Source organism: Argentina silus, assembly GCF_951799395.1.
Source record: "Argentina silus genome assembly, chromosome: 10".
Taxonomy (NCBI): Eukaryota; Metazoa; Chordata; class Actinopteri; order Argentiniformes; family Argentinidae; genus Argentina; species Argentina silus.
In genome coordinates this window covers 20,879,928-20,900,376 of record NC_139664.1, presented here as the reverse complement: position 1 = coordinate 20,900,376, position 20,449 = coordinate 20,879,928, and the positions used below count along the sequence as shown (strand labels likewise).

At 41.4% G+C, this 20,449-nt stretch overlaps 1 protein-coding gene across 1 annotated transcript in view; it reads left to right on the top strand.

Moving 5' to 3' along the window:
* Nucleotides 1–554: 554 nt before the first annotated feature.
* Nucleotides 555–20,449, top strand: part of LOC310810889 (atrial natriuretic peptide receptor 1-like) — a 76,822-nt gene continuing 56,927 nt past the window's right edge. The window contains exons 1-2 of the mRNA XM_083678782.1: nucleotides 555–1,268; nucleotides 1,973–2,759. Of these exons, the coding sequence (XP_083534908.1) occupies nucleotides 2,009–2,759 (751 nt within the window). The 5' untranslated portion in view covers nucleotides 555–1,268; nucleotides 1,973–2,008. The remainder of the gene's footprint in view (nucleotides 1,269–1,972; nucleotides 2,760–20,449) is intronic.

Sequence of the window (20,449 nt, the reverse complement as noted above, 5' to 3'; positions counted from 1 at the left end):
GGATTTTATATGCAAACTGGCACTATCCTTTTCGACATGCACACGTCATCTCCTGAATCTAAGAATCTGAGGGGGAGATAGAAGCAGATTATTAATTAATGGGAGTCTTAGGTTCTAATGCTCAAAACAGAAGGAGGTGACAGAACTTTTGCCATATTTTCTTTCTCTAAATGGACAAACATACTATACATGCATCGTTAACTACAACATTTGCTCTAATTTGCCTTCTCTTTTGTATTGCTTGAATGGAAAGAGTAGGAAAACTGCACAGTAAGAGACATTTGTATAGATCCACTTTGCCTCTCCCTTTTTTTTTCTCTCTCTTGCCGCCTCCCTTCCCTCTCCTCCTCTCCAGTGGAAACGGAAGCCTGTGCCTGAGTGTGCTGCCGCCAATGAGGTGAACACACACACACTCTCTCTCCTCCTCTTTCTGATACACACCCACACTGCTCCAGTGTCAGACAGTCAGTCTCTACTCAGACTGCCCAAGGCTGCCTCTAATGCACAGGCTCTCCAGCAGTAGCGCTCCACTGGAACCTGGCAGAGAACAGGAGTACAATTGCATGAGACCAGACAATCTTACACATCTGTGAGGAGCAGGACACACCCCAAGGGGAGGAAAGGCTTTTTGTCTTTGACCTTTGGCTGTGGTGGATTCTCTTGCCCTGGTGTGACACACTGCTCTGTTTCCTCCTTTTTCCTCCACCGGCCCCCGTGGGATTTTGGACCGGTTCAACAGCTGAGCCGACCCCGCCAGGCCAAGAGTTGTCCTTCCTTCAGTTGTGGATGGACCTTTAACTGATTTTAAGGTCCTTGGGTTGTGCTATGTATTTGCTCTCTTGCACTACTTTCAAATTGAGTCAATGTAACATGTTCTCATACCACAACGATGGAACAACATGCACATCGTTCGTGCTGCAGGCCTACTCTGTCTGACTGAGGTCACCAATTGAGGACTCCACTCTTAACGATAATTGAACGGAAGCCAAGATCATCCTGTGTCCATTCTGTTTCATTTTGGGAATAACACATTGGTGCTAATTGTCTCCAATTCCTGTGTCTGAAATTTGCAAGAAGTTTTTTTTTCATGTTTTTCCCTCAACCAAACAACTGAGATTAACAACATTCTGTGAGGATATTCCCGGGCTCTCTCACCCTTTGCAGTGTGCAATTAACCGCGCACCGCTGTCGCGTCTCTCTACCCGCTCTTCACTCACCTCGGCGAGACGAGCAACGGACAAACATGGAGAAAACAAACTCAATTTCAGGTAATTTAATTTCAGTTTTAGGCTCTCCATACTGAGGTGTTTTTTAAAAGCTGTTTCAAAGCTTTATTAGGCAATTATCAATTACATTTCATCTCGTCTATCTGGCAGTCTACAGTAGAAGGATAGTCTTTAATTCCCAGGTAAATTCGTGCGATAATTTCCAAAAAATCTTTTCGCGATCTCGACTCCCACAGTGACACGTTTTTGTTCTGTTTGTTGTCAGTACTATGCGGAAATGTAACGGTCTGCCAATTCATTAACAGTCATAACGGAGTACCAATTGTCTAGGAAAGTTCACCTTCAGAACTGAAAGGACCTACACTACATGTATTCTTTGCTAACAATTTGTTTCTCAAGAACGAGGTTGACATTTACAGTTAACTACATATTTGTCACCTTTGAGTAGTCCTAGAGGGTGAAAATATCATGGAGCCTAGTAACTGCAGCCTGACATAATTGAGTCATTCTCCCTCAGACGCGTGGCAGTGCAAAGGCCACTGGAAAGTGACATGAACAAAATTGTTAGAGGGAATTCAGCCATGACAAAGCACACCAGCTCCAGGAGGAGTTATAGTTGTCAGGGTACAGGCATGGGCTAGTGTTTGCACAGACATGAAGTGCGCTCCTATGTCTTTGAAGTGCATAGTGTTTTTATGTATGTCTATGTGTGTCTTTAAATAATTGTACCCTGTGTGTGTCTTCAGGATAAATAACACTCCAGTGCAACCTAGCCTAGCAGGATGAGGATGCCCGGTCTTCTGGAGGGAGGGAAGCTCCTGTTGGCTCTGTTCCTGCTGCTGGGCTCGTGTCCCAGGTGGGTCCATTCCAAGTCCTCACGGCACTCGCACAGACAGACCCGGGACCACCACAACATCACGCTGGCCGTCATATTACCACAGAAGAACACTGCCTACCCCTGGGCCTGGCCCCGCGTGGGCCCTGCTCTGGAGCGAGCTCTAAGAACCATCAATGCCGACCCCAAACTCCTCCCTGGCCACCATCTGGGCTACGTCTTTGAGAACAGCGAGAACGAGGCAGGTGTCTGCTCCGAGTCCATCGCCCCGCTCATGGCTGTTGACCTCAAGTTCGCCCACGACCCCTGGGCCTTCATCGGGCCGGGTTGCACCTACACCTCCGCACCTGTGGGCCTCTTCACCACTCACTGGGATGTTCCCATGGTAACGGCAGGCTCGTCAGCTGTGGGATTTGATGACGGCAATGTGTACCCGTCCATCACAAACACGGGTCCAACGCACAAGAAGCTGGGCAAGTTTGCCCTTCACATCTGTGAGCACTTTGGTTGGAAGAAGCATGTGCTGCTCATCTTCAACGACAACAAGGAGGGCGACCGGCCATGTTACTTCGCTGTGGAGGGCCTCTACATGGAGCTGCACAGAGAGAACATCACCACGTCTGACCTGGTTTTCATAGAGAATCCTGCATTGGTTAACTACTCTGAGCTGATCCACAGCATCAAGCAGGATGGGCGAGGTGAGTCCCTATGTTTGGTTATTTCAGACCTCCAAAAATCACACAGGAATTCTCGCTTTTTATTTGTGTCCTACCATTGAAATAGGACAAGTATCTTATTCCCCCTTGACTTATCCTGTGCTGATCACATTGTATTCTAGTCCTTTAGGGCAGTGCTCTGTCTACTTCTTTGTCTTTTCTATCTGGAACTTCATTTGGTCCATTAGTGTCATGAAGAATCCACAAACCGTGTTTTCAATTCTATGAATGAAAGTTTTAAGTGGGAAGTCATGGTTTGCCAAAAGCAACAAAAGCCAGGAAATTCTAAATGAGCACCACCACCCATAACTTCACCTATGCACTAACAAGGTTTTCCAGCACACAACTTTGATACCTGCTATAGTGTTGTATGTTGGTCTACTGTACTTCAAACAACATGTACTGTACTCACAACTGGGCAGGTTGGTTAATGAAATCTGGAGTATTGGTATGGTATTTCTGGTATGGTATTGGTATGGTATTTCTGTGGTGTTTTTCACTTCTGATTCCAATTGACATCACAAAAATAATAAAATTGTATTAATTTATGCATTTCAAATGAAAATGTGGCTATGCAGTGGAAATTGGAATGACAAAAGTCTAGATTTAGTGGTGACAGTTGTTTATTTCACCTTTATGTAAGCAGACGTTGGTGGCTGAAAACTGGAATGAATGACAGTATGGAAGTGCAGGCTTTAGGCTAACCAGTGTGATAGATTCAAGATTCAAGATTCTTTATTGTTCACGTGCATACAAGTATACAGTGAAATGCAAAAGTGACAGTGCCACAGAGTAGTGCAAGAATAAGTTTTAAAATAGAATAAAATAAAATAAAATAGAAGTACTAAAAATTATAAACAGTATAAACAATATAAACACTATAAACAGTATAAGCAGTATAAACAGCGGTGAAGCAATGTACGCAATGGAATGGCAATATACAATGGCAATGACAATATCTTCCAGAGCGCAGGTAGCTGTTGGAAGTGAAGATATTCAGGAGTGAGCTAAGATAAAGGGACTTGTAAATAAATGGGTAGCCAACCTATGACCACATTCCTTTACTTTGCCCAAATAATGGATCAATGCATATGCAAAACATTCAGTATTGTCCTGTAATAGGCTATCATGCAGTTGATAAATGAATAAAATCTGTGTCTGGGGTGGAAAACGTGTGACAAACTCTAATCAAATGTTCATTCCTTATTATATCCATAACGATACGAATATGAAGCCCTGTGTTGTTAGAAAGAATCTTGGAATGGTTCCAGATCAAGTGTCAAATTAAAGGAATCTCAAAGAAATTGATTTCTATTTCCCAAATCATGCTTCCTCCCTTCATAAGGCAAACAACATAAGCAATCTAACATGAGAATTTAATTGTACCATTCACTTCTTTTTGTAAAACATCTTTGAGTCTTAGAAAAGCGCTAGCCTATATAGTCTACGTTTGATGATTATTGTTATTATGCCTATTATTTTGAATACTAGTAATATTATTTATGTTATGAATCACAAATAATAATAGTAATAATAATAGTTTACATTGCAAATCCAATCTTGGCATCTTTCCTGACAAATGATTGCCCAGACAGACACAACGGCATGAGCGCAAATCAGATAAGCTAGAATATTACAGAAAAACTACCAAAATAGGAAATAAAATGTCTTCTCTGTTACAGTGCCCTCCATAAGTATTGGAAAGAGGAAGCATTTTCTCTTCTTTTAGCTCTATACAACAGTTTGGGTTTGAAATCAAACAATTACTATGGGGTCAAAGTAGAGATTGCCAGCTATAATTGTTTTTTTTCTTTCAGATTGGTTTTACCATTTAGAAAGTACAACATTTTTAAATATATTCCCTTATTTCAGGGCTCCAAAAGTATTGGAAAGAAATCATATTATGTCCAAATATAGCACTGTAGCATGTTTAGTATGTGGTTCACAATACTTTGCATCCAAGGCACTCTCTTTTGTGGCAAAATTACACCTGTGCACCTTAAAGAAGGCCTGTGTGCTGCAATTGGTGCGTTTTTATACTTTGCTAAAATAAAGGCTTTTACATTTTATGCATTTCTGATTGATTGATTGGTTTGCAAGTTGTTGTGTGTTGTAATTCAAGACAACATCAAGCATTTAGAAAAACTGAAGTTTCTTTCTCGGATCAGCTTTAGTTATCAATCTCTCCAATCCTCCCTGTTCATAGCTGAACTGGCTGTTACCATAGACAGAGATGCTAATGTGCAAGGGATGCCAACGTGCAAATATTTGAGGCTTTGATGATGATAATGATAACCAGTTATCAATGTTCCTCAGAGTATCCTAAATTGAATAATGTTGTATTGGTGTGCAGCGGTTTTTAATCAACATGTCATACCTTTTCATGCTAGGGTTTTTGCATTAGTTTCAATGGAGCATTTCCGCTTCCTACCCAAATGGGAAATTTAAAGTTGGTATATGAACAATGGCCGCCGTGTGAATAACGCTTTGGCAACAGCAGCAACATCAACACACTTCACTGGTTTTTCCGTCAAGCTACTGAGAAATGCAGCATGGAGATTTCAGAAGATTGAGTCCATTCTTTGAAGTTTTTATTATTTTTTTTAAACTTGTGATTTGCTAAGAAAAACAACTAGGTATGCTACTCTGTAAATCCTCTCCCCTGTAGATCAGACTTTAGTATTTATTTTTTATTTTTAGATCTGTGGGCCCTTGCCCTCCCTGGGTGACTCGCAGCACAGCCTGTTAAGCTGGGGCATTAGCTGTTGATCCTTGCCGCAGGGCACCATCGCAACAGCAGCCAGAGACAGAAATATGAGCTCAATCGATGCTAGAGCAGGCCAGGCAACTCAGTACTGCAAATGGCCTGCCCCGAGGATAGTTAAAAGGTCTGCGTCATTGGATGATGCTGCAGTTTTCCAATACAACCTCTTTATTTTTATTTACACACCTAATGACATACTGTACATTGCCATCAATTAGTCTAAATGATTAATTTACCAAACATGTTTTGATCAATATTGATATACCTTTTCTAAATGCATTTAAGTCTGGGTAGCTGTAAATGTCATCATTCAGTGGTCACAGAGGTCTAATATGATTATCCAGGACAAATACCATCATCCATGGGTCATATGGTAAGTGGCTCTGATTCCACTTACTTGACACCTAGAGTGGACAACCTGTTAGAAAAGAGCTCAAAACAGACTGGTAGTAGACCCATAATATCATTCTTTATTCAGATATAATCAACAGACAATCATGTATGAAGGGATCTTGCTTAATTCAGTCGTTCCCCTGGAACGTCTCCTCGTATCTGTCCTCCATCAGCTTGGTGAGGCAGGTTCTGAAGGGTATATATAGGATGGATATCCAGGATGGAAAGTTTGAATCATGGAGCAGAAGCTCTCATCTTCCACCATCGACAGAGGTCTCATGTCTTTTATCAACATAGCCAGGACACTATCAGTGAGAGAAGCTGAAAGTTAAGGTGTGCATGTATCCCTCTTTTGCAGGAACTCATCCACCAGGCTTTGTTTCTTACTAGGAGAAAAGGAGAGAAAAATAAGGATGTTTCAGGATAACAGTTTGTAGAGTTGTACAATTTTACATGTAGGCTACAACTTTTTTTATAGTTAGATTGTTCCTATTGATAATATGACAGTTCATCATCACACATTCATTCCTGTAAATGCTTTGGAGTGTGGAAGCCAGCTATACAGGTAAGGGAAACATGCAGTTATCCATGTCTTCCTTCCTTTTTTATCTGTGATTTATTGTACTTTTGTCTTTTTTTAACTATTGTCTTTTATGATTATAACACCCTGACCCATCAGTTGGCTGCTTTTTATTTTTCATATGACAAATATTTAGCATAACATGCATTTCGTCTATGCTCAGCAAAATGCTGAAATAATCAAATAGATTATCCATCAAGCCAGTGCTCGTGCATAGCAGTTGTACTGCTGTGGTTTGCCACTTGGGCTTTGCACAGTGAACAAAGCACCATATTATTGGGTTTTTGCTTCCCACACTTTAGATGATCTGGGTCTGACAATAGGGTTTGCCTCCGCCATCTCAACAACACAACGACGCATACACTACAACTTGTTGTCCTCCCGGGGGGGGGGGGGGGTAATAAAGTGTTGGATTTTGAATTGGTAGGGAGGGCAGGGGGGTGAGAGACTGTGATGAAAGACGGACCAGAATCAGTGATATGTTGTTCGACTGAAAGGCATTGCAATTTATTTGTATATTTTATTTTATTAAAACAAATAATTAATGACTCGATCATAAATATGCAAATTGATGTATTTACATAATTGACTAATTATTGCGGCCTATATACAGTGGGGGAAATAATTATTTGATCCCCTGCTGATTTTGTTAGTTTGCCCGATTACAAAGAAATGAGCGGTCTATAATTTTTATGGTACTTTTATTTTAACAAATAGAGACAGAATATCAACAAAGAAGTCCAGAAAAAACACATTATATAAAGTTATAAATTCATTTGCATTTGATCGAAGGAAATAAGTATTTGATCCCCAAGCAAAACATGACTTAGTACTTGGTCGAGAAACCCTTGCTGGCATGCACGGAAGTCAGACGTTTCTTATAGTTGGTCACCAGGTTTTGCACACATCTCAGGAGGGATTTTGATCCACTCCTCTTTACAGATCCTCTCCAAATCCTGAAGGTTTCAAGGCTTTTGCTTGGCAACTCGAAGCTTCAGCTCCCTCCACAAATTTTATATAGGAGTAAGGTCTGGAGACTAGCTAGGCCACTCCATGACCTTAGTCTGCTTCTTCTTGAGCCACTCCTTTGTTGCCTTGGCTGTATGTTTTGGGTCATTGTCATGCTGGAAGACCCATCCACGACCCATCCTCAGTGCTCTGGCTGAGGGAAGGAGGTTCTCGTCCAAGATCTTATGGTACATGGCCCCGTCCATTGGCCCCTCAATGCAGTGAAGTCGTCCTGTACCCTTAGCAGAGAAACAACCCCAAAGCATAATGTTTCCACCTCCGTGTTTGACGGTGGGGATGGTGTTCTTGGGATTGTAGCATTCAGCATTTCTCTCCCTCCAAACACGAAGAGTCGAATTTATGCCAAAGAGTTCAATTTTGGTCTCATCTGACCACATCACCTTCTCCCAAGCCTTCTCTGAATCATTTAGTTGTTCATTGGCAAACTTCAGATGGGCCTGTACATGTGCCTTCTTGAGCAGGGGGACCTTGCGGGCACTGCAGGATTTCAATCCGTTACGGCAGGGGTTCTCAACCTTTTGCAAGCTGGGCCCCCCCAAAGCTGGTTCATTGCAGTTGGGGCCCCCCCTCCTCCCGGCACCACCCCCCCCCCCCCCCCCTTCCCGGCGCCACCCCCACTACACCACCTTGCATAGATAGATAGATAGATAGATAGATAGCCCTAGGCTAGGCTATTATTGTTAGGCCCACACTATTATTATTATTATTATCATCATCAGTAGCGGTAGGTAGGCCTATTATCATTACTAGGCTATTGTTATAATTGGCAGTAGCACCAGACTTCTAATGTGAGCTTGCAGGCATTATTATTATTATGAGTAGTGGTAGGCCTATTATCATTACTAGGCTATTGCTATATAATTATATGAGGTTACATGCTTTATTGTTGTTGTTATTATTATTATTATCATTATCATCAGTAGGCCTATTATCATTAATAGGCTATTGCTATAATTGGGAATTGGCACCAGACCTCTGATATGAATTTATGCTTTATTATTGTTATTATTACTAGACCTAATAGTAGGCATATCATCTGCATTTTTTACAGAAGCTTGCAGGTTGGCGATGTTAATGTGAGACCTGAGCCTGCTTTGCCTTGCAAAGATCCTTAATTCTTGGCGTAATGTCTGATAAACATAGCCTCAAATCATCCTTGATTTGTGCACAATTGCGGTATTTGCGGTATTTGATTCATCGTACCTTCGAAGCTTTTTTGCAGCTGGTGGTGCGTCGGTTGCCTTGTTGGTCCTCACTAGAAATCTCTCCATTTTTGTTTGGTTTTGAAATAATTTGGATGTGGATTAGTTGTGTTTTCAATAAAGTTTAGGCTATGATGTAACGATGTGTGCGTGTGTGGCTATGTTGAGAGACTAGTATCGGGGGCTAATCAGTCGGGACTTAGGCACGATCTTTAATACAACAGTACACAATAACGATTTTGCAGGCAATGCAGATTTTATTTTAAGACTTAACAATTGTAGTCCTTTGTGAGTGGGTGAGTATGTGTGTGTCTTAGTCGTGTGGGTCGTATAGTGGTGTTGCAACACGGTGAAAAAGTTGCTAGCTAGTTAGCTAAGTGCACGCCTAGCAGTTAAAAAAATTACTGGCTAGGGCTGAGATGGGGATAATCTTTAAAAAGACTGTTTGTGGGGTTAGTCTTTAAAAAGACTGTTTGGGTTTTGAAGTATAGGCCTAAGTAAATCGATATCGAGATTGATAACAGATAGACTAGCGAGAGTTGGCACAAGCGAATTTGACAAGAGACTAGACTAGAGTGAATGGAGCTACGACGCGAGTGCGGACGCTTATATAGTAGCACTTACGTGACGTTGCGTCACAGGCTCAAAATACTACCCCCTGTATTGGTAGATTTGAAATGAAACTGTGTGGTTGATTTGTTTGTGTGTTATAATAGTCCAACCACTTTCATTTCGACATGGGGGGGAATCTGTTGCATCTCCTTTGTAGGTCTACTAATAGCCAGTGAGTCCGTGACTTTTCGTGTTTTTTTTTTTTTTTTCCCCTCGCGCCCCCCCGGGAGAGTGTCCGCGCCCCCACCGGTTGAGAACCACTGCGTTACGGTGTAGTGTGTTACCAATGGTTTTCTTGGTGACTGTGGTCCCAGCTGCCTTGAGATCATTACCAAGCTCCTCCCGTGTAGTTCTGGGCTGATCCCTCACCCTTCTCATGATCATCCTTACCCCATGAGGCAAGATCTTGCATGGAGCTCCAGGCCGAGGGCGATTGATGGTTATTTTGTATTTCTTCCATTTTCTAATAATTGCACCAACAGTTGTCTCCTTCTCACCAAGCTTCTTGCTGATGGTCTTGTAGCCCATTCCAGCCTTGTGCAGGTCTACAACTCTTACCCTGATGTCCTTTGAATGTTCTTTGGTCTTGCCCATGGTGGTGGAGAGGTTGGAATGGAAGAGATTGATTCTATTGACAGGTGTCTTTTATACCCATAACAAGCAGAGATTAGGAGTACTTTGCCTAAAGTGACAGGACTAATCTGTGTGCCTCATGGGTCTGTATGAGCCAGAATTCTTGCTGGTTTGTAGGGGATCAAATACTTATTTCCTTCGATCAAATGCAAATGAATTTATAACTTTATATAATGTGTTTTTTCTGGACTTTTTTGTTGATATTCTGTCTCTATTTGTTAAAATAAAAGTACCATAAAAATTATAGACCGCTCATTTCTTTGTAATCGGGCAAACTAACAAAATCATCAGGGGATCAAATAATTATTTCCCCCACTGTATATATATACATACACTGCCCGGCCACTTTATTAGGTACACCTTGCTAGTACTGGGTTGGACCACGATTTGTAGCCCATCAGCTTCAAGGTTCAACGTGTTGTGCATTCAGAGATGGTCTTCTGCATACCTTGGTTGTAACGAGTGGTTATTTGAGTTACTGTTGCTTTTCTATCATCTCGAACCAGTCTGGCCATTCTTCTCTGACCTCTGGCGTCAACAAGGCATTTTCGCCCAGAGAACTGCCACTCACTGGATATTTTCGCTTTTTCTGACCATTCTCTGTAAATCCTAGAGATGGTTTTACGTGAAAATCCCAGTATATCAGCAGTTTCTGAAATACTCAGACCAGCCTGTCTGGCACCAACAACCATGCCACGTTCAAAGTCACTTAAATCACCTTTCTTCCTCATTCTGATGCTCGGTTTGAACTTCAGCAGGTCGTCTTGACCATATATATATATATATATACACACACACACACACACACACACACACACACACACTCACCAAACACTTTATTAGGAACACCTGTACATGTACATGTATACTCATGATGGAGGTGGTGTAATGGTGTGGGGAATGTTTTCTTGGCACACTTTGGGCCCGTTAATACCAATCAATCATCGCTTGAATGCCATAGCCTATTAGAGTATTGTTGCTGACCATGTGCATCTCTTCATGGCCACAATTTACCCATCTTCTAATAGCTACTTCCAGCATGACAATGCACCATGTCACAAAGCAAAAGTGGTCTCAAACTGGTTTCATGAACATGACAATGAGTTCACTGTTCTTCAGTGGTCTTCCATGTGGTAGATGTGGTAGAACGGGAGATTCACAGCTTTGAAGTGCACCTGAAAAATCTGCAGGAATTGCGTGATGCAATCATGTCACCATGGACCAGAATCTCAAAGGAATGTTTCCAACATCTTGTGGAATCAATGCTACGAAGAATTGAGGCTGTTTTGAGAGCAAAGGGAGGCCCTACCCAGTATTAGTATAGTGTTCCTAATAAAGTGTTTGGTGAGTGTATATATATGTGTATATATTATAGATATGTGTAATATGTAGAGATATATAAAACTGGACTGGGTCTACTTTGATCCTGCTGCATTTCTTTCCAACATCATGTGGAATCAATGCCACGACGAATTGAGGCTATATAATAATAATAACAATAATAATAATAATAATAATAATAATAATATATGCCATTCAGCTGATGCTTTTATCCATGCTCTACCGACTGAGCCATAGGAGCTGGTTTGAGAGCAAAGGGAGGCCCTACCCAGTACTAGTATAGTGTTTCTAATAAAGTGCTCAGTGTGTGTGTGTGTGTATATATCTATATCTATAGAGAGAGAGACATTATAGATATGTGTATAGAATATATATAGATATATAACTGGACTGGATCTATTTTGATCCTTCTGCATTTTTTTCAATGTCCTTGTAGACTAATAGCACATCAGACATTATGCTTGATTTTGAAATGTTATGTATTTATTGTTATGTTTCAACATTGGGCACAGAGAGATGTACAATACAGTGAATATAATGATTCATTGCTTCTCCAATCTATAGACCAATCACTTTCTTAGATTAAATATGTAAACAAACAGATATGACCCTTGATTGGCTCCCAATGAGCTTCCCTCTCTTGTTCCCACACGGGTATAAAAACATCTCGCAAGAAGACATTTATTAACAGAGGTCAAGAGCCCTGCTGCCTTATAAGGGAGCTGCACTCAACATATCAGATCTGTAGGTATTTCCTGCTAAACAGACTCTGTCATTGGGCTAATTTTCCTGGCTGGACCTACGTTTTTTTGTCGTCTGCAGTTTGTCATTCGTAACTAGAGGTGAGCGGCTAAGGGCCTTGTACAATCCAAACTGGTAGCCTGTCTTTTTGTGTTAACTCAGAAACAACACATTTTTCTCTTGCACAGCGAGAAGAAAGAATGGATGACTCACCGTGTTTTTTTTAATGAATTCAAATGTGCACTCTTGCAGAATAAGTGGGTTGTTGTTTTCGGCTTATCATGGAAACATGGCCCAGAGTTTGATTGAGATGTGAGGCCCATAGTACATGTGTAATGATGGTAAGTGGGTTGTAGAATGGCCAAACTGAAAAAAAAAGAGGGAACAAAAACTGGTTGTAAACCTATGTAGTTAGCCTATGGAGTGCACTGTGTGTGGGGAATTGTGATCCACATTTATGAAGTTAGGTTAAAAGTATCTGTTAACCATATTGGTGCAGGGTGGAATAATGTTTAACTTAGGGGCCATTGGAGGCTCATGTTTTTTTTATTGCATACGCTTGCCTGCATTTCATTCCATTGGTGGCCAAGAGGCTACAGTATATGGTTGTTCCATATTACATTACATCATTATGATTGGTATATTCTAGACTAGAGCAATTCCCTTATCCATGTCATGACGCAATTAGTCATAAAAAAAAAAAAAAAACTACATTGGTTATGGACATTTATCAGCTTGTGAAGCTTGAAACACACTTTTACAACTTAATTTCAACTTAACACGGAAGAATGTTCTGATCTTTTTAACCAGGTACGGAAAAAGTTTGGATCTCCACAGTTTCTGATGTATAACATCTACGGACCTATAACATCTACCATCACTATGCTAGGAGCTTTGCAGTTTCATAAAGGACGCATTTTGGTGTTTTTCTTTGTTCCTTTGTTCATGGTTGCACGATTGCCTGCATGTGGTGTCAAAGCCAATTTACCTGTTGATGAGTTTTTCTAACAAACAGAACAGATGGACAGAATCGTAGGATCAAGACAGGTTTATATTAAGGATTTATGCATTGCACTTGCATGCGGAAATTCATAATACCAACACTCATTAGACCTCACCATATGGCTGTGAAGAGAGAGAGAGAAGCGAAATAGAGAATCGGAGAGGAGAGACTGGCTTCAGGGACAGAAAGGTGTGTGTTGCACACACACACACACACACACAAACACACAGAGAGAGAGAGAGCAGTGCCATGACCTTTTCCTCAGGACTCATCAGTAAAGAGGAAGTGTTTCACAATATGTTCCTCATCACACTCCCACCCCTTCATCCCTGTTCCCCTGGGCCCAATAAATGAACACACACATCATCAGCTACAGGAAGAGGCACCATTGGTGGCCTTGGTGATTGGAGGGATGGGGTAGTTTAGGAGGGGAGGCGGGAGGAAGGTTGGGGGTGCATTGTCTCTCCTACCATGACTTTTGTGGTGCAGCCTCTTTGCTTAGCTCTGTTTCTCTCCTTCTTATCTAAAACCCTTGAACATGCTGTCTCTAACCAACTGTCTCAATATCTCCTTCAGAACAACCTCCTTGACCCTCTCCAATCAGGCTTTAAGGCTGGGAACTCTACTGAGACTTCTCTGCCTGCTGTCACAGAGACCCTCCACTTTGCTCGAGCTTCCTCCCTCTCCTCTGTTCTCCTTCTTCTGGACCTGTGTGCTGCATTCGATACAGTAAACCACCAGATCCTTCTCTCCACCCTCTCAAAACTAGGCATCTCTGGCTCTGTACTCTCCTGGTTTACATCCTACCTGGCCGATCGCTCTTACCAGGTGACGTGGAGAGGGTTGCTGTCCTCTTCACGCGCCCTCACCACTGGGTTCCCCCAGGGCTCCGTCTGAGGGCCCTACTGTTCTCCCTTTATACCAAATCTCTTGGCTCTGTAATTTCCTTCACCCCCCCCCCACACACTACCCCTTTGTACAGTTCTTCTACTGTTAATAAAACAAATTAATATAGTAATAATTCCTTCCTCTAGCATTGTTACTTCCGATGGCACCTGGTCCTAGCATATATTTTTTCTTATGATGGCTGATTTATCGATTATTCACTTACTTTAGACAAAGTCGCTTTGGATATAAATGTAAAAAATGTAATGTAAATCTACTCTCTATCGTTTATTGTAGTTATCATGCATTTAAGCAACACTACAAAGCTCTCATGGACAGCGACAGCACCGCCAGAGAAGGGGTGGAAATATTTTAGCGGTATTTTTCCGCACCAAAATTCTGTTTGTCATTAACATAGGCCTACTGTAATGCACGCACAATACCCAAAACCGACCTGGCCCATATTCATTCTCAGAAATTCGAGCCGACCCAATCATAATTGTTGGAGAAAGATAAGCTTGGATGAACAAACACTAAATCCATTCCGTAGACAGTAGTGTCCAGTATTATCAGCAAATAACTTGTATGTGGCATGTATTTATGTGTCTCTTCCATGTCATTATTGGTTGACACTGATAAGGCAATCTGATGAGGCAAACCCTCGCCAACCATTCTCTCTCCTTCACAGCTCTTGGACCACCTTGTGGTGGCCTTCGGCAGCACTTTCAACGTCTTCGCAACTCGTGTCTGCTGCAGCAGCATTGAGCTAGACCACCCTTGCGATGGCAGTATGAACCTTTTAAACACTGGCCTACTGTGGGTGTCAGTCTTGCTCTGGCTCTGCACCTTTGTAAATTTGCATGTGGACAGTTGGGACTGCAGGGGGACAATACATACCTAACATGGTAGCTTACACTTAGTGCTGCCTTATCGTTGTGCATCTTCTTCTCTTTTTTCTGTAGCCTCAGCTTTGAGAAAGCCATATAAAAGATGTTGGAATCTGCAGTTTTTGATGCACCTTATCTTGTGCGTGCGTGCGTGTGTGTGCGTGTGTGCGTGCGTGCGTGCGTGCAAGTCTATTTATCAAACACCACAGCTAGTGTTACAATTTCAAAAATACAAAGGCTAAGTAGAACTGGCCTCACTGTTTACCTGTATTGCCTTTGGGGAGGCTGGATCTAAAGCGTTTGAAAATCTGAGTGTTTTTCAGAGAGTGGTTATCTTGGGCCAATGGGCTTTGAAAGCCCTTGAGCTGATTGAGCATATTGACCCCAGTTCCAGCTCAGCATTCTTAACAACCCAAGCAGATACGGAGGAGGAGGAGGAGGGTGAAGTTTGCCCATCAAATGCTGCAATGCTTTTGGGAAGAGATACTGTAGAGGCCGATGCAAAAAGCCTCATCACCACAGCAACTCTCTTTGAACTGCCTTTGAATTTTGTAACGTTGAGAGCTTGTCTAAAATATGGGTGGGGTTGATTCTCTAGTTCTTGGTTTCAGAAACGCTTGGTCTCTTGAAGGCCACACGTAGTGTTATTAGCTTTTGCTGCTAATTGTCTCTAATTGGGAATTAAGTGTTTCCCGTAGGTTTTTTTCCAGCAGTGGGGGTCAAGGTTTTGAATTGTGCCCAAGCAAAGAGACTACCACATAGTCAATATCAAATTGAGAAGGGAATTTTTGTGCAATAAGTTTGTAACTTAGCGCTAACTAGCTAGCTAGCTCTCTACCTTGTAGCTGCTCAACCCTTTTCCTGACCTGCCGTCTCAACTGTCTGTCTCGCTGGCAGCTCCTGCACCATGGTGAATGGAGGAGAAGTTTCGCCTGAACTCTGGCCTATAGGCTACTCGCTACTGTGCGAGTGGTTGACGCCCCGTCGCTTGCGCCAGTTGCTCAAAGTGGAGAGAGCGCAGAGAGCCTGTATGCGTTATTACATACTTCATACTTCATAAAATTCTAAAATCCAACAGGAGTGGGGGTAAACTTCTTGCAGTGGGTGGCCATTTGCTGAGATTCTAACTAGTTGAAAGCAACCTAATGTATTTGGTTGAAACCTCGCAACCTGACCATCCTTTTTGAGGATAACTAGTGGTTTGCACCTTCCAGTGCAGCGTCTTGTTCGGCTGGTGACGTATTCTGTGAATGGAAGTCTCTGACACATTCCCGCCTACGTCCTAGAGAGTGTTCCTGATCTGTGGGACAGTTGTTTTGAGGTTTTTCTTAATTATGGTGAGAATTCACTGTAGAAGTCTTCCTTGACCTACCAGCCTGTTTGAGATTGCTAAGCTCACCAGTGTTTTTTTTAAAGACAATGGTGTGAAAATCTGTTGCTAGCGGTACACTTATAGAATTCCAAACTCGTTTTGAATTAATTTGCGCTTCCAGTGCATTTAGAATGTTACATTTTTAATGTCATTGCATGTTGTAGGGAAATCTGGAACTTAAATGGTGAATTGACATTAAAGCCACTTTGACTTGACTCCCCACCCTGCCCTCCCATTGCTTTCCTCACCCCCGCCCTACCTGGGTGGGTGTTAGTCAGTCATCATTTTGGACCGTCTTTCTGTGAGTATCGTAAAGCTATTCAGAATTTCTTAGTCAAGAGCTGAAAAGAGTGAGAAAGCACTGGGAATATAAAGAATACACAGTTTTCACAGTTTATACCTAAGTAGTTAAGTTGTGAAAAAAAATCTTCAGGCAAACATGCATGCTTACACCTACACAGTTCAGAGCACTATCTGTGGAAGGTGGTGTGTGTTTGCAATTTCCTTGAATGTTGGCAGGTCTTTAAAAACTGTGAGAAAGGTGACTGAGAGATCTGTGAAACTAGACTAAATAACTGAAAAAAGTGAAAAGCTGAGTGCCTCTGAATGTTGAGCTGGTTAGCGCAGTGTCAGACGACCTGTGACTAGAGGTAGTTGACATCACCTGTGCTTCAACTTGACCCTTTCACCCCAAAGCTCGGACTTCCCAAAAGGGGTGATGTAAGATCCTGATGCTGCATCTTCTTCTACCTCATCTCCTCCTGTCGCCATGGCTGCAGAACCGGCGGGCAGCCATGCTGAACTAAAGTACCCTTAGGGCTGTGCCCAGGCCTGCCTTTTACCTCCCTTCCTCTTGGCCACTCCATCTGGCATTAGTTAAAAATTAATGTCCTGGAATCAGAGAGGCAAGGAGAAGGCGGGAAGAAAGAAGACATGTTTGGTTTGCCTTTAAACTGAGGGAGATGATGGTAGTTGAGGTGGTGGTGGTGGTGCTTCTATATTGGCATAAAGGCACACAGACGAGTCTGCACACACACACAGACACAGTGGGTTATCTTGGTGTTCTAGTTCAACCCAGCTTTTCTTCAGGGGAGTAGTTTGGAGTCCATGGAGGGGTTGACAGCTTATTCTACAGTTATGGCTGAGTCCATGCTCCGATCCTAAAATGACATCAGAGTTCTATTGTCATCTTAGGATAGGAGCATGTCCAAACGCAGCCATGTTAGTTAGTTAGTTATCTGTTATACTGTTGGATGTGCAGTGTGCTGTATGAAGCTGTAGTTATTGTTATTATTATTATTATGGTTAGTTAATGAATGTGATAACACCATCACACCATGCTGGTTTATGGTTGCAATTTGATGGTCATCATCCAAGGTTGCTACATTGTTCATCATGGGTTGAAAATTTAAGTTTTCTTAACATTTGTAATTGATGGTCAGCATCAGACCATCTCACAGTTGAAAATTATAGTTTTTAAAATATTGCCTATTTACATAAATACAGGTTTTCTGACAATCAACATGGTCAGCACACAACATTATGACAAGGTTGCATGTGGACTGTAAAGGAACCTTTTCTACATGTCATTACTTGACAGTCTTGATCCAACATTGTAGTAAAGTTGCCCATTGATTCCTAATAATATATGCCATTTAGCTGACGCTTTTATCCAAAGCGACTTACATTGCAGTGAATGCATACATTTTTCAGTATATATGGTCCCAGTGGGAATCAAACCCTCAACCTAAGCGTTGTTAGCGCCATGCTCTACCAACTGAGCCACAGAGGACCACATTGATTCCTAATCAAAGGAAAGTAAAAAAAAAAACCATTTCATAACATTAATAGAACTTTATTAGAATGGTTTACTTAATATTGTCATAAGCTGTATATCTCCATGCACTATGATTGAATAAACACTTTATTTATATTCTTTATGACACAGTTTGGGATTCAAACCCACAACCTTTTTGTAATGAAGGTGTAGATTGTGCATCAGAAAAATTAGAAAATTGGGGAAATACTTTCCTTGAGGTTGTGAAGACATTTTGTAACACAAAGAACAGTTGGACATGTTGAACATTTGTAAGAAGAAAGTGTTCTTGTTATAATAAGGGCTGTCATGGTAACCATGTCACAACCCCACCATGGTTATGTCAAACCCCTGGCGGGGTTAGAGCAAACAACCGCAACAAACAACCGCAACAACCGCCATTTTCCCAGTTTATTTATATCTTATTATTTGTGACTTCCTCCATAATTTTCAGCCGCTTGTTCCCCTAAACATATATAGAGTTCTGATAACTGTTGAAAGGCTAAGAGTCTCAGCTTTCTAACCATTCCAAACCGTGTCTCAACTCCCAATAATGAGTGAGAAAGATCTGATTACAGTCGCAGTATTACTGAACACTGATTCGGAGAAATCCACTCCCGAAGTTCACTCTATTTTCAGATAAATTATATCACATTATAATGCAAGACAGCCAAATTAGCTAGCCAATGAGTTTACAGTTGCTACTGTAAGCTTTCCACCTTTCCATCATTTAAGTCATGAAAAGTATATTTACATTCTGATTTTGCTTTTCAAACAAAGTGAAATGGATAGCAAACATGTTGTTCTCGTGAAATCTGTAAAAAAAACGTTTACTTCTATCTTTTTTAATATTTTCATTCTAGATCTGTTTTTAACCTCATGTGCATGGGGCCTAGTATCATTACATTGTCCCATTATTGATATAGTCTATAGTGTTTATTATAAAAGGGTTAGGGTTACAACAAGGTTAAATAATGTATACTCATACATTTTTATCACGCTTTGAGGATTGAGAAATCCTTAGTATGTAATAGAACACGTATACCCTACCAACTATGCAGAAAACGCTGAAGCTGTTGAAATATATCTGTAGAAGTCAATTAAGAGTCAAGATTAGAGTGTACATTAACTGAAACACTAGATAACAGTGCTCATGTGCAATGCAATGTCTTACAACATTTGAATCCCAAGTGAGGATGTGTAATCCTGATTGTAAAAAATCAATGACACAATTGCTCAGATAAGTGAAATATGTGGGGAGGGACGTTTTTGTGCCAAAGTATCTATTTGGTTAGGAAATACACGTTACATCAATACTAGACTTTTAACTGTGTTTTTAGGTGAATAGGCAACATTTTAAAAACTATAATTTTCAACTGTGAAATGTTCAGATGCTGACCGTCAACTGCCAAGGAATTAGGAAGGAATTTCATTTTCAACCCATGTGCAATCATGTGTCAGTGTTAGATGATAAGCATCAAATGACAACCTTAAGTCAACGTTGAAAAATATCCACCACATAACAACGTCAAAAAACTGTTAATGCCAAACAATGTGACTAACCAACAACCATCAAAAAACAATGTCAATCCAACATTGCAAAAGCTACAGACCTCCAGCATTTGCATTTTGACGTTTAAAATACTTATTTAATTGACATAATAAAAACAATACACTCACAACCGTTGTACAACATCAGTTTGGCTAGTTTTGGACTGTTGCATAACTGTGACACAATGCCCATGGGGTAAAACTGTTGAAACAGTGTGGGGGATAAGGCCTTTTCCTGACCATTAGGCTGTTACAGAGACGAGATGATATCACACATCAGTCTACACACACACACACACACACACACACACACACACACACACACACACACACACACACACACTAAAACAAAAATCATACTATACACTGACATACTCTACAGTATGACAGGATTGCTCGAGACACTGGAGATATTAGTTCAGTTGTGGCCGGTGATCTTATGCTGGGAACAAATCTGCCCTCTTCTTGATCACACATGTGGACAATTAGCCAGTCCAGGGGGTGTAACATCAACACTCAGAGGTCCTAACAGTCACACACACACACACACACACACACACACACACACACACACACACACACAGCACGTTGAAAGCCACATGCTGAAATGTCAGACTTTTCCTCATGAGGATTATTGATTTAAAGACCCCCTTACAGTATCTCTCAATTAGATTGTCGCAGACTATGAATTTCCTGACTCACATTCCTCCCACAGGCTTCATCTCTGTGAAGATTTAGAAAGATTTTGAAAGGTCTGAAACACTTTCTCAAAACCGTACTCACAATTTATCTGGATTTTGCCTTGATGTCAAAATTTTAACGATGTTGAAATAAGGCTTGGTATTGTCTCTGGATGGAATCGT